This window comes from Hyla sarda, chromosome 2 (assembly GCF_029499605.1).
Source record: "Hyla sarda isolate aHylSar1 chromosome 2, aHylSar1.hap1, whole genome shotgun sequence".
NCBI lineage: Eukaryota > Metazoa > Chordata > Amphibia > Anura > Hylidae > Hyla > Hyla sarda.
In genome coordinates, this window is record NC_079190.1 from 235,016,825 (window position 1) to 235,033,350 (window position 16,526).

Here is a 16,526-nt window from a genome sequence, read left to right on the forward strand (position 1 = left end):
GGTTTTTTTTCTAGGACCTTCTCTCCGGCGGAGAGGAACTACTCCATCGGGGATCGAGAGCTTCTAGCCATTAAATTAGCACTTGAGGAATGGAGGCATCTGCTGGAGGGATCAAGATTTCCAGTTATTATTTACACCGATCACAAGAACCTCTCCTATCTCCAGTCTGCCCAACGGCTGAATCCTCGCCAGGCCAGGTGGTCTCTGTTCTTTGCCCGATTTAATTTTGAAATTCACTTTCGGCCTGCCGATAAGAACATTAGGGCCGATGCTCTCTCTCGTTCCTCGGATGCCTCGGAAGTTGAACTCTCTCCGCAACACATCATCCTGACTGCCTGATTTCCACTTCTCCAGCCTCCATCAGGCAAACTCCTCCAGGGAAGACCTTCGTCACTCCACGCCAACGCCTCGGAATCCTCAAATGGGGTCACTCCTCCCATCTCGCAGGCCATGCGGGCATCAAGAAATCTGTGCAACTCATCTCTCGCTTCTATTGGTGGCCGACTCTGGAGACGGATGTCGTGGACTTTGTGCGAGCCTGCACTGTCTGTGCCCGGGATAAGACTCCTCGCCAGAAGCCCGCTGGTTTTCTTCATCCTCTGCCTGTCCCCGAACAGCCTTGGTCTCTGATTGGTATGGATTTTATTACAGACCTACCCCCATCCCGTGGCAACACTGTTGTTTGGGTGGTCGTTGATCGATTCTCCAAGATGGCACATTTCATCCCTCTTCCTGGTCTTCCTTCAGCGCCTCAGTTGGCTAAACAATTTTTTGTACACATTTTTCGTCTTCACGGGTTGCCCACACAGATAGTCTCGGATAGAGGCGTCCAATTCGTGTCAAAATTCTGGAGGGCTCTCTGTAAACAACTCAAGATTAAATTAAACTTTTCTTCTGCATATCATCCTCAATCCAATGGACAAGTAGAAAGAATTAACCAGGTCTTGGGTGATTATTTACGACATTTTGTTTCCTCCCGCCAGGATGATTGGGCAGATCTTCTACCATGGGCCGAATTCTCGTATAACTTTAGAGTCTCTGAATCTTCCTCCAAATCCCCATTTTTCGTGGTGTACGGCCGTCACCCTCTTCCCCCCCTCCCTACTCCCTTGCCCTCTGGTTTGCCCGCTGTAGATGAAGTGACTCGTGATCTTTCCACCATATGGAAAGAGACCCAAGATTCTCTTTTACAGGCTTCATCTCGCATGAAAAAGTTTGCCGATAAGAAAAGAAGAGCTCCCCCCATTTTTGCTCCCGGAGACAAGGTATGGCTCTCCGCTAAATATGTCCGCTTTCGTGTCCCCAGTTACAAACTGGGTCCACGCTATCTTGGTCCTTTCAAAGTCTTGTGCCAAATTAATCCTGTCTCTTACAAACTTCTTCTTCCTCCTTCTCTCCGTATTCCTAATGCCTTTCATGTCTCTCTTCTTAAACCACTCATCATCAACCGTTTCTCTCCCAAATTAGTTTCTCCCACTCCTGTCTCCGGTTCTTCTGACGTCTTCTCAGTGAAAGAGATACTGGCCTCCAAGACGGTCAGAGGAAAAAGGTTCTTTTTGGTGGATTGGGAGGGCTGTGGACCTGAAGAGAGATCCTGGGAACCTGAGGACAACATCCTAGACAAAAGTCTGCTCCTCAGGTTCTCAGGCTCTAAGAAGAGGGGGAGACCCAAGGGGGGGGGTACTGTTACGCCGAGCGCTCCGGGTCCCCGCTCCTCCCCGGAGCGCTCGCTTCTCTCTCGCTACCGCAGCGCTCCGGGCAGCTCCACTGACCCGGTGCGCTGCGATACCGTCTCCAGCCGGGATGCGATTCGCGATGCGGGTAGCGCCTGCTCGCGATGCGCATCCCGGCTCCCGTACCTGACTCGCTCTCCGTCTGTCCTGTCCCGGCGCGCGCGGCCCCGCTCCCTAGGGCGCGCGCGCGCCGGGTCTCTGCGATTTAAAGGGCCACTGCGCCGCTGATTGGCGCAGTGGTTCCAATTAGTGTGTTCACCTGTGCACTCCCTATTTATACCTCACTTCCCCTTCACTCCCTCGCCGGATCTTGTTGCCATTGTGCCAGTGAAAGCGTTTCCTTGTGTGTTCCTAGCCTGTGTTCCAGACCTCCTGCCGTTGCCCCCGACTACGATCCTTGCTGCCTGCCCCGACCTTCTGCTACGTCCGACCTTGCTTCTGTCTACTCCTTTGTACCGCGCCTATCTTCAGCAGTCAGAGAGGTTGAGCCGTTGCTAGTGGATACGACCTGGTCACTACCGCCGCAGCAAGACCATCCCGCTTTGCGGCGGGCTCTGGTGAAAACCAGTAGTGACTTAGAACCGATCCACTAGCACGGTCCACGCCAATCCCTCTCTGGCACAGAGGATCCACTACCTGCCAGCCGGCATCGTGACATTCACTTATTTTTTTTGCAATGTTATAGCTCCCATAGGGGGCTATAACACTGCACAAACTGATCATTTACATTGATCACTGGTTTCTCATAGGAAACCAGTGATCAATGATTCTGCCGCTTGACTGCTCATGCCTGGATCTCAGGCAAGGAAAGGGACACCAGAAGGCAAGGAAAGGGATCCTCCTGCTGTGTCACAGCTGTTCGGGATGTCGCGGCGATCGCGAACAGCCCCCTGAGCTGGCCGGCTACGTTTTAGTTTCACTTTAGACGCAGCGTTCAACTTTGAACGCCCCGTCTAAAGGGTTAATAGCACGCGGAACCGTGATCAGTGCCGCGCGCTATTACCCATGGGTCCCGTCCAGGCCGGGCCCGACCCGCTATGGCCCCGCGTTATAGAATGGGAGAGGACTCAGGACGTACCGGTACGTCCTTGGTCCTTAAGGCGTTATGGTCTGTTTTTATTACTCTTTAATGTTAATCAATTATAACCAATAAGTGTACATATCATTTTTATAATAACTGCGTTATTTTATTATATTGCAAAAGTTACGATTACGACTACTTCAAAGAACTCATATCTGGGAAAATATTCGGGCCTAGATATGGTGAATTTCATTGTTTGTATATTTTTGGCAATTAATAACGGTCATAATATTTTTCATATTTTTGTTGACCAGAATTAATAATTCTCAAGAGTTATTAACCCCGACAAACTACACCCCAAGGCACGTAACTAAGCATACACTTTTCGTTAAAGTTGGATGTGAAAATAAAAAAAAATTTCACTAAAATGCAGTTTTTCACCCCCAAATTTACTATTTTTACAAGAGATTATAGGAGAAAATGCCCCCCAAAATTTGTAACCCCATTTCCCCATGTGTGGATGTAAAGTTCTCTGCGGGCGACCTACAATACTCAGAAGAAAAGGAGCTTTTGGAGAGAGAATTTGTTTACAAAGACCCATGCTACCAGAACAGTGGACCCTCCGCCCACATGTGACCCCATTTTGGAAACTACACCCCTCACAGAATGTAATAAGGGGTGCAGTGAGCATTTACACCCCACTGGTGTTTGACAGACTTTTAGAACAGTGGGCTGTGCAAATGAAAAATTAAATTTTTTCATTTTCACGGACCACTGTTCCAAAAATCTGTCAGACACCTGTGGGGTGTAAATGCTCACTGTACCCCTTATTACATGGAAGAGACTGTGTAGAGGTATGTGTATATGTAGTGTTTTACTTTTTATTTTGTGTACTGTAATGTAGTGTAGTGTTTTTAGGGTACATTCACACAGGCGGGGGTTCACAGTGAGTTTGAGCTGCAGTGAAAAATTTGCTACATCTCAAACTTTCAGCGAGAAAAGTTCGCTGTAAACCCACGCCCGTGTGAATGTACCCTGTAGCTGTTTTAAAACTACAACTCCCAGAATGCCCTTTGGCTGTCTGTGCATGCTGGGGGTTGTAGTTGGAGGCACACTGGTTGCAAAACACAGAGTTTGTTACTCCAGCTGTTGCAAAACTACAACTCCCAGCATGCATGGTCTGTCAGTGCATGCTGGGAGTTAGTTTTGCAACAGCTGGAGGCACACGGGTTGGGAAACACTGAGTTAGGAAACAGACAATGTTTCCTAACCAGTGTGCCTCCAGTTGTTGCAAAACCAAAACTAGAAACTCCCAGCATGCCCAGACAGCTGAAGGTCATGCTGGGAGTTGTAGTTTTGCAACAACTGGAGAACAGTTTGGAGACCACTGTGTAGTGGTGTCCAAACTGTAGCCCTCCAAATGTTGCAAAACTCCAAGCATGCCCAGACAGCAACATCTGAAGGGCCAGATTATACAGAACTACAACTCCCAGCATGCCTGGACTGTCTGGGCATGCTGAGAGTTGTAGTTTTGTAACATCTGGAAGAGCACAGATTGGAGACCATTGCACAGTGGTCTCCAAACTGTGGCCCTCCAGATATTGCAAAACTACAACTCCCAGCATAACCGGACAGCCAAAGGCAGGGGTTGTTGCGGAAGTTGTCCCCCGCCCGACTTCTGCCAGTTAACCCGTGCGGGGTTAACTGAATGACTTATATAAACGTCATGATGCGCGAACTACCAGCATAACATGACGTTTATATAAGTAATTCTGCGGGAAGGGGTTAAAAAAAAGGAAACCCAATGTCTGGTATCGCCACGTGCAGAATTGTCCGATCTATTCAAGCATAACATTATTAATCCTACACAGTGAATAATGTAAATGAAAGAATACCAAACATCAAAATTGCAGGTTTTTTGGTATATCACATCCCAGGTTTTTTTTTTTTTTTTTTTTTTTTAAAGCAATCAAGTCCAAATTTAAGTTTCTACTTGTTTAGAAAAATGCCAAATCTGCTGCATGGCGTTTTTTCGGCCACAAAACGCTGCGGCCAGATGATAGCTGTAAATCAATGAGAAATCGCTAAATTCTTTTTCCACTTTGTGTTTTTCATTTTGGCATTTTTTTAATCGTTTTGGCCTTTTTTTTCTTTTGGAGTTTTTCAGCAACTTGGCAGTTTTCCAAAGTCGCAGCATGTTGAGCCACTGGCGTTCTTTTAGTCAAAATCGTGGCGTTTTTCTCCCATAGAAGTCTATGGGAGTGAAAAAACGCCATGCATGTTTTGCATTTGGCGTTTTTTCTTTGGCATTTTTTCACCTGTGAAAAAAAGGGCTGTTCCCAGGAAGAGGAACAGCAGCCATTTTCTCTGGAGTCAGCCAAAAAGTTAAAAAAAAATCCAACTTGGAAAGGCTGGAAAAATTGCCAAGGTGCCAAATATGCAATTTCCACACAAATGAAAAAACGCATGGAAAAAACGCCAGGCACAGGAAATTGCACTGGCGTTTTTTCAGGTGTTTTTTCTTGCATTTTTTTCTAAAAAAAAAAAAAAACGCAGGACAAACAAACATGTAGAAACTTAGCCTCAATGCAAAGCCTAAATCTCCAGCTTGGTGCGCAATCTGACTGACTGCAGGAGATGGGGTTCCATTAAAGTCTGGGGAGACTGTCTCCTTCGATGAGCACCAAGCCAAGGAGTGATGCACACTTCTGCATGCTTCACCCTTCACTTTCTTCTTTTGGACAGTTCAGGTCAAGTAAGCAATGAGGTATACAAAAAAAAAACTCACCAGGAGATGCTTCTTCGATATCCTTTCCACGAAACATAGCAAGGTTTGCCACAGATTTATTGAACTGCAATTCAGCTGCCAGAGAGTTTCTTCCTGATGCTAGCTTGGATGGTAGTTGAACTTGCCAGTTGATGCCTAAAAAGTAAAGTAAAATTCCTTTGAAGAACTGCTGTAGTACAATTTGCTGAAAAAGTTAATACTGGCTTTGAAAGGCGTCAAAACACAGTGCATAGCAGTTTATTGCATATGGGTCTGGGCACCTGCAGACAGGGCAGAGTACCCATTGCCCACAGCTGTTGGCACCTACAGAAGGTAAATGAGCATCAGATATGGACCATGGAAGACAGTGGCATTGCTTACTTGGGAAATGGTGTTAGGATCCATTATAGGAAGAAGGCAAGGCTGCTAGCAGGGGTAATGTGATGCTCTAGGGTCTAGGCAATGTTCTGCTAGAAAACCTTGTGTCTTTGTGTCCATATGGGTTTTATTATGACATGTATAACTAACCTAAAACATTGTTGCAAACAAAGTACGCCCCTTAATGGCAATGGTATACCTTACAGTGATCAGCAGGATAATGCACCTGCTATACTGCAAACGTTGTTTAGGAATAGTTACTGGAATACGACAAATACATGCCTTAGATGTCATCATCACGTCTGATCCATGTCAGCCCCACCTCGCAACTGCTGCTTATGCAATGGTGCCAGATACCACAGGGCACCATCAGAAATCTTGTAGAGTCCATGCCTCTTTAGGTCAGAGCTGTTTTGGTGGCCCATGGGGGACCAGTACAATATTAGACTTGTGGTTTAAATGTTATGGCTAAATTGGTGAATGTGAATAAAAGACTTCTGGAAAGTCAATGAACCCTTCAGCACAACTCATTCTAAGGTTTGTGTATGGACAGCTCACGACTACATGCTTAACAACCTATTAGCCATGGGTGTGAAAAAAACCTCTGTACCGGCGAAGCGGTGTTAACCCACTTTTGACCATTAAAAGAGGTAACAAATGTTTTTAAATCAACTGGTGCCAGAAAGTTAAACAGATTTGTAAGTTGCTTAAAAATCATAAAGATGCATCATGCATAAAAACTTATCCCCTATCTGCAGGATAGGGAATACATTTTAAATCACAGGGGGGACCCCCTGCCATCTCCTGTATGGGTTCCCAACTCTCCTCTGAAACGGAGCGAGTCGGCTGCTGCAAGAAGCCGCGGCTGACAAGCCCCTTCCATATATCTCTATGGGAGAGTAGGAGATAGCTGAACGTCTCTCCTTTAGAGATATATGGAGGGGGCGTTTCGGATGCTGCTTTGTGCAAGGTTGACATGCCTTGTTCCCAGGGAGTGCCAGGGACCCATACAGGAAATCGCAGGGGGGTCCCAGCGGTCAGACACACAACCCCCCCCCCCCCCCGCAATCTATAACGTATCTACTTATATATATCTACTTTAAGTTTTCCAGTACTTATCATCTGCTGCATGCTCCGGAGAAATGTGTGTAGTTCTTTTCAGTGTGTCCACTGTGCTGACACCTCTGTCCATGTTAGGAACTGTCCAGAGTAGAAGCAAATCCCCAAAGCAAACCTCTCCTGCTCTGGACAGTTTCTGACATGGACAGAGGTGTCAGCAGAGAGCACTGTGGTCAGACTGGAAAGAATTACACAACTTTGCCTTGTAGTATACTGCAGCTGATGAGCACTGGAAGGATTAGAATTTTTCAAATAGAAGTAATTTATAATCTGTTTAACTAGCATCAGTTGATTGGAAGAAATTTTTTTTCCACTGGAGTACCCCTTTAAGAATATTTTATTTAAATGATTATATTTTCCATAGATTGTACTCTTGCTTAATTTCAAGCTATAGTAATAATAAATCTTAGATTTACAGCATTTGCATCCTCAGCTATGCAATAGCCTACTTGTTTTTGTTTCCAATAAGCTTAAATTCTAACCAGAAAGTTTTAAATGACCCAAAACAGACGGAAGAGTATTAAAAAGTGCCAAGTGTATGTCTAGCTGAGGACACAAATACTGAGAAGCATTTGTTCTAGTATGGGAGTTGCTGTCGTATATTTTGGTGGAGTTCGGACTGTGGGTGCTGCAACCACACTATTTGCCAGTAAAGATGCTTCTTTACTGTATGTGGAAGGAGTATTTTTTCCACAGAACTGGCCAAAGTCACCAGGGGAACATCCAACATAAATAAACCCAAGTAGCTTACAAGAACACATATTCAAACTGCATAGTTATCGGTGTTTATTTTAAGCTGTACTACATGACTGCTCGCACCTTCTTCCATTTTTGCATTAGCAATGAGCATTTGTCTCAGATGTTTGATGAGGCCATGCCAAGTAAATGTACTATACGCCAGGGAGTGTTCAGACATCTGAGGAATGTTACCAAGACCTAACAGTTTGAATTCTGGGTGTGGAACCAGACTCTCCATTAGTTCCCCTAGTAAGAAGAGGAAAAAGTGTGTATTAGCAAATGTGATAAAAACAAGTATGCATTATTTTTGTTAGCATTTTGCATAATATGATAAATATTTGAAAAGGGTATTTGGGGCAGATATTTTATTTTTTATTAATGCTGTAAAAAAAAAAAAAAATAAATAAACATACTCACCTGCCCTAATCCCCCTGTTCTGACAGTGCCTAGTCTCTGATGCTCTTTGCTTTTTTCTGCTTTCAAAAAATGTCCACTCAGGGGGTGAGCCGCCTCAGTCAATAAATGGCTAAGTGCTTTTCCCTGCTACCAATGAGGTTTCATTAGTTGATGCCCAACATGCACTAGAGACTCTGTGCTGTTAAATTGTCAGTAGCCAGGTAATGGGGCAGGTATGTATAGCTAAAGGGGTATTCCCGCCTTATAAATCTTATCCCCTATCCAAAGGATAGGGGATAAGATGTCTGATCGTAGGGTTACCAGCACTAGGAACCCCTCGATCTCTGTGCAGCCCCCAGCATTCTGTGCCGCGCTGCCTCCGAGACAGAGATGTAATGCCACGGCCAGGCCCCCTCATGATGTCACGCCATGCCCCCTCCATTCATGTCTATGGGAGGGGGCGTGGCTGCTGCCACACCCCCCTCCCATAGACATGAATGGAGGGGGTGTGGTGTGGGTGTGATGTCACTAGGGGGCCTGGCCGTGTCGTCACATCTTGATGGCAACGGCTAGACCCCCTATGTATAAGACCGGAATACCCCTTTAAAATAAAAACATTCTGCCTGAAAAACATCTTTAAGAGAGTATTCACACGTACAGTATCCTGCGCATATTTGATGTCCAGGATTTGAAGCTGTGTTCAGTGATTTAGTTTACACTGAAATCTGCAACATAAAATCTGCGCAGGATACTGTACGTGTGAATAGACCATAAGGTTGAAATATTTAGTTCCAGTCTATCTGAATTTACATGTAAGTTTATGAAATGCAAGTCCACCACTATAGCTGTCTACAGTGTCTAAAACTTATCAAACAAAAATCACTATGATGGTTTGTGTTTCATCTGTATATTACATGTCTTAAACACCAATGGTTCTCCTGAGGGAACTTTTTCACATTGTTAGCATAAAAAATGCATGAAAGTGACACAGACTATTAAATTTAGCCTGTACTGGATGTGACTGTATCCTTAGGTGATAAAGAAGAGAAAAAATACAGAGACAAGCATCAAAACTGATAAAGGGGCATAGAGCCTCTTAAGGTGGCCATACACCTTCAATAGCTGACCAACAGCTATTGCTCCCAATCCCTTAATAAACTTGGATGTTTGACTTGGCCGAACATCCATGTATTGTTAGTGAAGAGAGGAGGAGTAGTCTGCTACCAAACTCCTTTGGCAACTTAATACTGAAAAATAACCCAAAAAACTAGGGTTAGCCATTTGGAATTCACTACGTATCGGTATCGCTACGTGTGAACACTACCTTATAGACTAGTAAACATGCTCCAATCTAAAAGATTGGCACTTATTTACTCAGCGTCACGGGCCTTGTAATATCGCCTTTACTCTAGATCAATAAAGGGAAAAGTTCTACTATAGCCTAGCAAGCCTGATTATGTTTAATTACGCTGAACATTAGTGTCACTTTAAAACTGTAAGCAGACTGTTCATTTAATTGCAAACCAATCTATCATACCAAGAGGATTTCTACTGTAGTGCAAGGCTCCATCTGCCGTGTATGCAGGCTGAAATACACTGCCAAGCTGGTGTGCAATGACTTTATTTACATCCTGGAATGATATCTGCTTGATGTTCATCCGTTGAGAGCACACCTTGTGAATAATGTCATTTTCATGAACCAACAGAGCATCAGAGGATTCATAGAGGTGGGAAAGTGTTAAAATGGAGTTGTAGTTCTGAACAATAACCTAAAAGTGAAAAGTTTGAAGAGCTAAATAAGATTATTTATATCCAGTATATGTAGTCATAAAACGCAGTAATTATTATTCATTAAAATCTTCTCATAGACCTCTGTGTTTTGTTCTTCTTTACTTCCTTCTAGAAATATATAAACTGGGCTCTACCAATTAAAAGTGTGACCCTGCACAAACTGAAATGGTCCAATCAATGCTGGGAGTGCTAGACTGCATATGGGCACAGCCATCTGGCAATGGATATGGGAACACCCAGTTTTCAAATTATTCATTTTTTTTCCACTTTTTTTTGCAGTGTTATAGCTCCCATAGGGAGCTATAACACTGCACACACTGATCTTTATCATTGATCACTGGTTTCTCATAAGAAACCAGTGATCGATGATTCTGCCGCTTGACTGCTCATGCCTGGATCTCAGGCACTGAGCAGTCATTCGGCGATCGGACAGCGAGGAGGCAGGTAGGGACCCTCCGGCTGTCCTGTAAGCTGTTCGGGATGCCGCGATTTCGCCGCGGCTATCCCGAACAGCCCACTGAGCTAACAGGCACTTTTTACTTTCACTTTTAGCCGCGTGGCTCAGCTTTGAGCGCGCGGCTAAAGGGTTAATAGCATGCGGCACCGCGATCAGTGCCGCGCGCTATTAGCGGCGGGTCCCGGCTTCACTAGGACACCGGGCCCACCGTGATATGATGCGGGGTCACCGTGGGACCCCGCGTTATATCACAGGAGCGGGACCAAGGACGTACTCATACGTCCTTGGTCCTTAAGAGGTTAATTAAAAATAAATAAATTATAATAATATTTAGCTGTGATACAGACAGGCTTGTAATGCATGAGGTACAGTGTCATTAGCCAGTTCTCTTTTATTTGTACAAATAAGAATAAAACAACATAGGGGAATAATGTGAGTCACTGAGTAAAGTCCAAGCTTCATACTGGGATTTTACAGAAGGACTCCGCCTTTATACAAATAAATACACCCACATATGCATGTAATTCCCATCTAGAGATACACTGGGAATTGAGTCACAGAATCCACAGCAAACTGTTTAGAATGCAAAATGATTTTAAGAATCAGTTCTCAACAAATAAGACACCACAATATGGAAACCTCATATGTTTAGTCCAGTTTATGTTGTTTAGTTTGATTTAGAAATTTCCTTCTTTACCTTTTATAGACAGTTTATAGAACAAAGAAAAAAAAAAAAAAAAAAAACAAATGATATGCTTCTAAAAGTTTAGAACTCCAAAAATTTGTTAAAACTGATAACCAAGTCTTACTTTAGTGAAAATGTGTAAACAATATTTACCTCTCCCGTTCCATAAGGCCAAATAACTTCATTGAGTAATAGGGAGTTGGGGTAGAAATCACGTAAACATCTTGTGACGAAGGTCCCCATACCGGAGCCAGTGCCACCCGCCATACTCATTATTGTGATGAAGCCACTCAATCGATCACATTTTTCAGCTTCCTTTCTGACCAAATTCATGATGAAGTCCTTATGCTTTGGTCCATGCACATAGTATCTATAATGATAGTTATTAGGAAAAAAAAAAAGTTTGCCATCATCTTATAGCTAATTATCTAACCCACCCATCCACTGCAAATACATGCAAATCTAAATCCTGTAGAATACATATTAACCTAAATGTATAAAATAAAAATAAAAACACAGCCTGCATTTAACTTAATATGTTTTGCATGGATTAAGGGCTTAATAATACATTTTGTTATACCTTACAGGAAATCTAAAAAATATATTATATATCTGGGCCCTAACACAGTGGGCCTCAGTATCCGGTTCCTTCTCAGTAGAGCAGTGGTTGGGCATGCTTAGATCTCCAAATTCTGCAACTTTCACATGCACATGAAACAACCCCACTTAAATGTCTGGGACAGTATTTTAGTCTTAGAAATTTATGTAACAAATCTGTCATGTGTGATCTAGAAAAGTTCTCTTTCTGAGAATTCAAGAGTGCATGAAGATTTACAGAGATCATCAAGTGCCCCCTTCTAGGTATACTTAATGTTTACCGGGGTTGACCACTTGTTTTAGGTTTTAATGATCTACATGTTAATGGAATACTTCAGCATTTAAAAAGGCCTCCCCCTTTCCCAGAGGTTGGACCCCCGAAATCTCCAGAACGGGGCCAAGCATGCTCTATAGGAGCACTGGAGATACCAGAGTATAGCGCTTCGGTATCTCTGGAGCTCCCATAGAGCATGCATGGAACGAGCGCCGACCATGTGCGCCATGGGGCAAGGAGCTTGGAAACCCTGCAATCAAACACTTATTCCATGTGAATAGAGGATAAGTTGTTAAATGCTGCAGTCCCCCCTTAATTATAACAGGTGACTTACTGAATGTCCTTTAGCACAGTTGTGTACTATATAGTATATATACTGTCTCTCTGTGCTGTCAGGACAGCACTTCCATCCATAAGATGTCAGTATATCGAGGGGCATGTGACCATATAACATCACCAAGTCTACTCTACTGCATCTGTGCTACTTTCTTGACATTTAAAAAACACTTTTGACATGTTGTCCAGACATGTGGAGACCTGCACTTGAGACCTGCTGCAATTGAGTTACAGCCTAGTTAAGTGACGCGTCTCACTCCCCAGCTATCACTCAAACCAGAATCATTCACATTGAAACTCTGCCACACACTTCACTTGAGTTATAACTCAGGACTCAAATTATAAAACTTTAGCTACAAATTTGCAGAAATCATGGCAAGATTACATATAAAATGCACACAAATTAACCACACGTTTGAACACAGCTAAGTCCCCTGTAAGGAGTGACCAACCCATCTAAAAAGAGACTGGGGTCTCTTCTGGGTTGCCATTTAGTGATGCCACTTTTGTAGCATCTTTATATTCTGGATTTTATTATTGAAAGATTATTTTTGGACCACCCAAACAAAAGTTATTTCCTATGTGAAATTCTGAAATTCTATACTTTAACAAATATTCCTTACCCATTTGCCCAGTTGTTTCCGGACCCCTGCTTCTGGGAAAATTGTGACTTCTCACTATACCTCCATTTACCGGAATGGGTTGCCCTTGATAGAGTCTGAGAAATTACTTTGGGTTCCATGTCAAGAAGCACTGCGCGGCTAACAAAGTCTACAAATGAAAAATATATATCATAAACACTGCAGTATGATAAAAATTTTAAAGCCATAGGCTTTAAAAAGTCGTTTTAGAACCTATACCTCCAGATTCTGTCTCATCAAAGAATCTTTCCTTAGATGCTGCTTGATAAAGCTCATTTTCCTTTCTGGTGCACAGTCCATTGCTGTGTATATCATTAGAAATCACATCAAATAACTCATAGCCAATCTGATTGCCACATTGCCCCAACTGTACTGTAATAAAAGACATGTTCAGATGATTTTATCTGTGAAAGAAAGAGACCAGAAATATAAAAGGTGCAAAGGTGCTCCAAACCATTCTAACATGAGTCATATGTATATTTTTTTTCACTTTAATGTGCAGTTCATCCCAGCTATATTTTAGACCCTGTCAAAATAGGGGTACCGATGTATACTGCGACGCATTGCAGTGGGCCCAATTCACTTCAATAGCCCTTGAATACTTTAATACCCCACTCACTTCAGCTAGTGACTAAGTTTTGCCCGCTTCCCACTCATATACATTAAATTCAATTGTGTTGCTGGGTTCACACTATGTTTGTAGTGGACGGGAACCGGATAGGGCTGGGGGGCGCTCCCGTATCCCTGCCGGATCTGGCCCGAACCCCATTCATTTCAATCAGTTGACCGGAGACAAATGCTGACTCCGGTCGGCTTATTTTTGCCCCGCATACAGTTTTCTGACCAGATCTAAAACCGTGGTATACCATGGTTTTAGGTCTGGTTAGAGAACAGTATACGGGGCAAAAATGAGCTGACCAGAGTCAGTGTATGACTCCGGTCAGCTCATTGACATGCATTACATTAGGGCCGGGTCCGGCTGGGATAAGGGAGCGCATGGTTTATGCTCCCCCCCAGCCGTATCCGGTTCCCGTATTGGCAAATTGTAGTGCGAACCGGCCCTTAATGAGTCCAACAGTGACAGGGATTATGTTTACATTGAGGTGTGTATATCATAAAACCGAACTGAAACTGAAAGTACATGAAAGAAAATCCGGTCTGGATGAGGGAGTGGTCTACCTAAAGAGGTGGTCTTTTGAAGATCCATATCGACCTGTACTGTAAAGATAAAGGGGTTGACCACTTATTATGCAGCAATGCAGATTACTAAATATATATGTGTGTGTGCGCGTATGTTCCTGCATAACTTCAAAATGGCTGGAGACATTTCTATGAAACACGTTACTCATATGTCAACTAAAAGTATAGTAGAGTTATATTAACCCTAACCCACCCCCATTTGTGAGGGTGTATTTTTTTTGTCTGATATCCCATACATGTCAATGGGACTTCAAGTAAATCTCCAGATCGCGTTACCCTTTGGCTGTTGAGACTGCACAGGACATTTAAAACATCCCGTAGAAGGTGTAGGAGAGCTAGCCAGATAGTTAACTAGGTGCCCTAGGGACAAAAAAGTGGCAACAAATAACACTAAGGATTCTGGCATTCTGGGTCATGGATAACTGAGGCATATTGTAAACTGGTTTAGTTATAAATATAAGGATAATTTATTATATTCCAGTAGTGAGACACTGGATGACTGGCGGGTTGCAGGGCCCTTGCTCGCCGCTTAAGTCAAACCAATAAACAGTTACAATATACGTAAAAATTAAGATTGATACATGATTAGAAAAACAAAAATTTTAAAATTATAAAACAATGGTATTAAAAATAAGGTGCTTAAGCTGTGTTCAGATTAAATGCACTATTTCCATAGATAACATGAGGGTAGAATTGGGAGAGATGTAGTAATAAAACTCTCCTGGAGCACCCAAGCAATAACAAGTAGTGTAAGTCTGTTGCTATGGGCAACCACCTGTAATTAAAGTCTTAGTAGATGATCCTGTAAGTCTCTAAGGGAAAATTTAAATGCACAAACAACTTATGGGTTATTGGTAGAGTGCTCCGGAATGTAAGTATATCCTGTACTTAAAAGAGTAGTCTAGTAAAAAAGAACGTATCCCCTATCCAAGGATACGGGATAAATTATAGATCACAAGGGCTAAAATGTCCCTACCCCTGCCTAAATGTGAAAGTGGTTGGCCACTCCTTCTGTGTTTTTAGTAATTTACACGTAAATAATGATTATAAAAGCGTACTTAAGCTGTGAAAATCATGCACTGTTTGAACCAGGTGAATGTACAGTGTCCAAGTCACACTGGCTCTGGAGATGTCAGTAGAGGCAGAAAATTAAGCTGGAACATTTGAGTCAGGGTGAGTATCAGAGGGGGGAGCGGGCATTCCTCTCACGGCCCATTATGGATGGAGAAATCAGAAGAGGGGATGTTATTTACCTAGACCTAAGCTGTCAGACAGGAATAAAGTGACAAGATCCAGTTTAAGAACCCCGAGCAGATGTCTACGTGGAGAGTCTCTGAATGCCAGGAACTGCACATTGGTGTGAATATCTGCTTTTAGATTGTGAAATAAAAGCTGTGATTTTATCTGAATGCTGAATCATTTGTTTCTTTAGTCCAGGAGTACTCAATTATTTTAGTAAGTGTCCGCTCATCCACGTCTGTCACGTCCAAGCAAAGCGCTGAGGCCCGGTACACACCTAGTGGCCGCAGTGCAGTGAAGGAAATGGGCAAAATGACTGGAGTTGAGTACCCCTGCTGGGTGCGGATTCCAATATTGTATGTACCACTGATCTAGAGGCAAGAATTTTGACAAAAAGCTTGAGATCAACATTAAGGAGGGAGATGGTACAGTAATTTGCACAAAGGGATCCTTCCCCTCTTTAGTGATAACTGAAATGCGCCCATGGTGGACCACACCCTGAGATAGAGAATTAAAAGAGAGGTGAGAGGAATTCACCCAAAAACTTTTAGTACCCCATGGTAAAACCATTCGAACTGGGAACCTTCGTCCATGTTTAATCACAATTGACAATTCATCCTTTCTAAAAAGGTGATTCAAGAGCCATTACATTACACTAAACCGTGGCAGGCCAGAATCAGAAATAACCCAAAAACCAGGACCAGTAAAAACAGGTTAGAAGGTATCAAGAGTACAATTCCATACAGAATTCCTGAAAGACACGTCAGTTAAGAGGTGTACTAGGGTTTGGGAACATGTTTGGATGGTATATATGATCTTGCCTGCTGGGCAAGGAGTAATCTGGCCAGAGTTCCCCAGGCTTAATACCAAACTCATGAAAATGTCTACGAGACTTAGGGCCGGTTCACACTACGATTTTGCAATACGGGAACCGTATCCGGCTGGGGGGAGCGAAAACCGGGCACTCCCGTATCCTAGCCAGACCTGGCCTGTATGTAATGCATTTCAATGAGCCGACCGGAGTCAAACGCTGACTCCGGTCGGCTCATGTTTGCCCTGTATACAGTACTCTAACCGGACCTAAAACCGTGGTATACCACGGTTTTAGGTCCGGTCAGAAAACCGTATACGGGGCAAAAATGAGCCGACCAGAG

General features: G+C 43.3%; 1 protein-coding gene across 5 annotated transcripts in view; it reads right to left on the bottom strand.

Moving 5' to 3' along the window:
* TUBD1 (tubulin delta 1) overlaps nucleotides 1–16,526 on the bottom strand; it is a 77,327-nt gene that overhangs the window by 13,308 nt on the left and 47,493 nt on the right. For all 5 annotated transcript variants that reach the window (XM_056556681.1, XM_056556682.1, XM_056556677.1 and 2 more), the window contains 6 exons: nucleotides 13,153–13,337; nucleotides 12,916–13,063; nucleotides 11,239–11,455; nucleotides 9,690–9,921; nucleotides 7,838–8,002; nucleotides 5,543–5,677 (listed from right to left, as the gene is read on the bottom strand). In XM_056556681.1, the coding sequence (XP_056412656.1) occupies nucleotides 5,543–5,677; nucleotides 7,838–8,002; nucleotides 9,690–9,921; nucleotides 11,239–11,455; nucleotides 12,916–13,063; nucleotides 13,153–13,321 (1,066 nt within the window). In that variant the 5' untranslated portion in view covers nucleotides 13,322–13,337. The remainder of the gene's footprint in view (nucleotides 1–5,542; nucleotides 5,678–7,837; nucleotides 8,003–9,689; nucleotides 9,922–11,238; nucleotides 11,456–12,915; nucleotides 13,064–13,152; nucleotides 13,338–16,526) is intronic.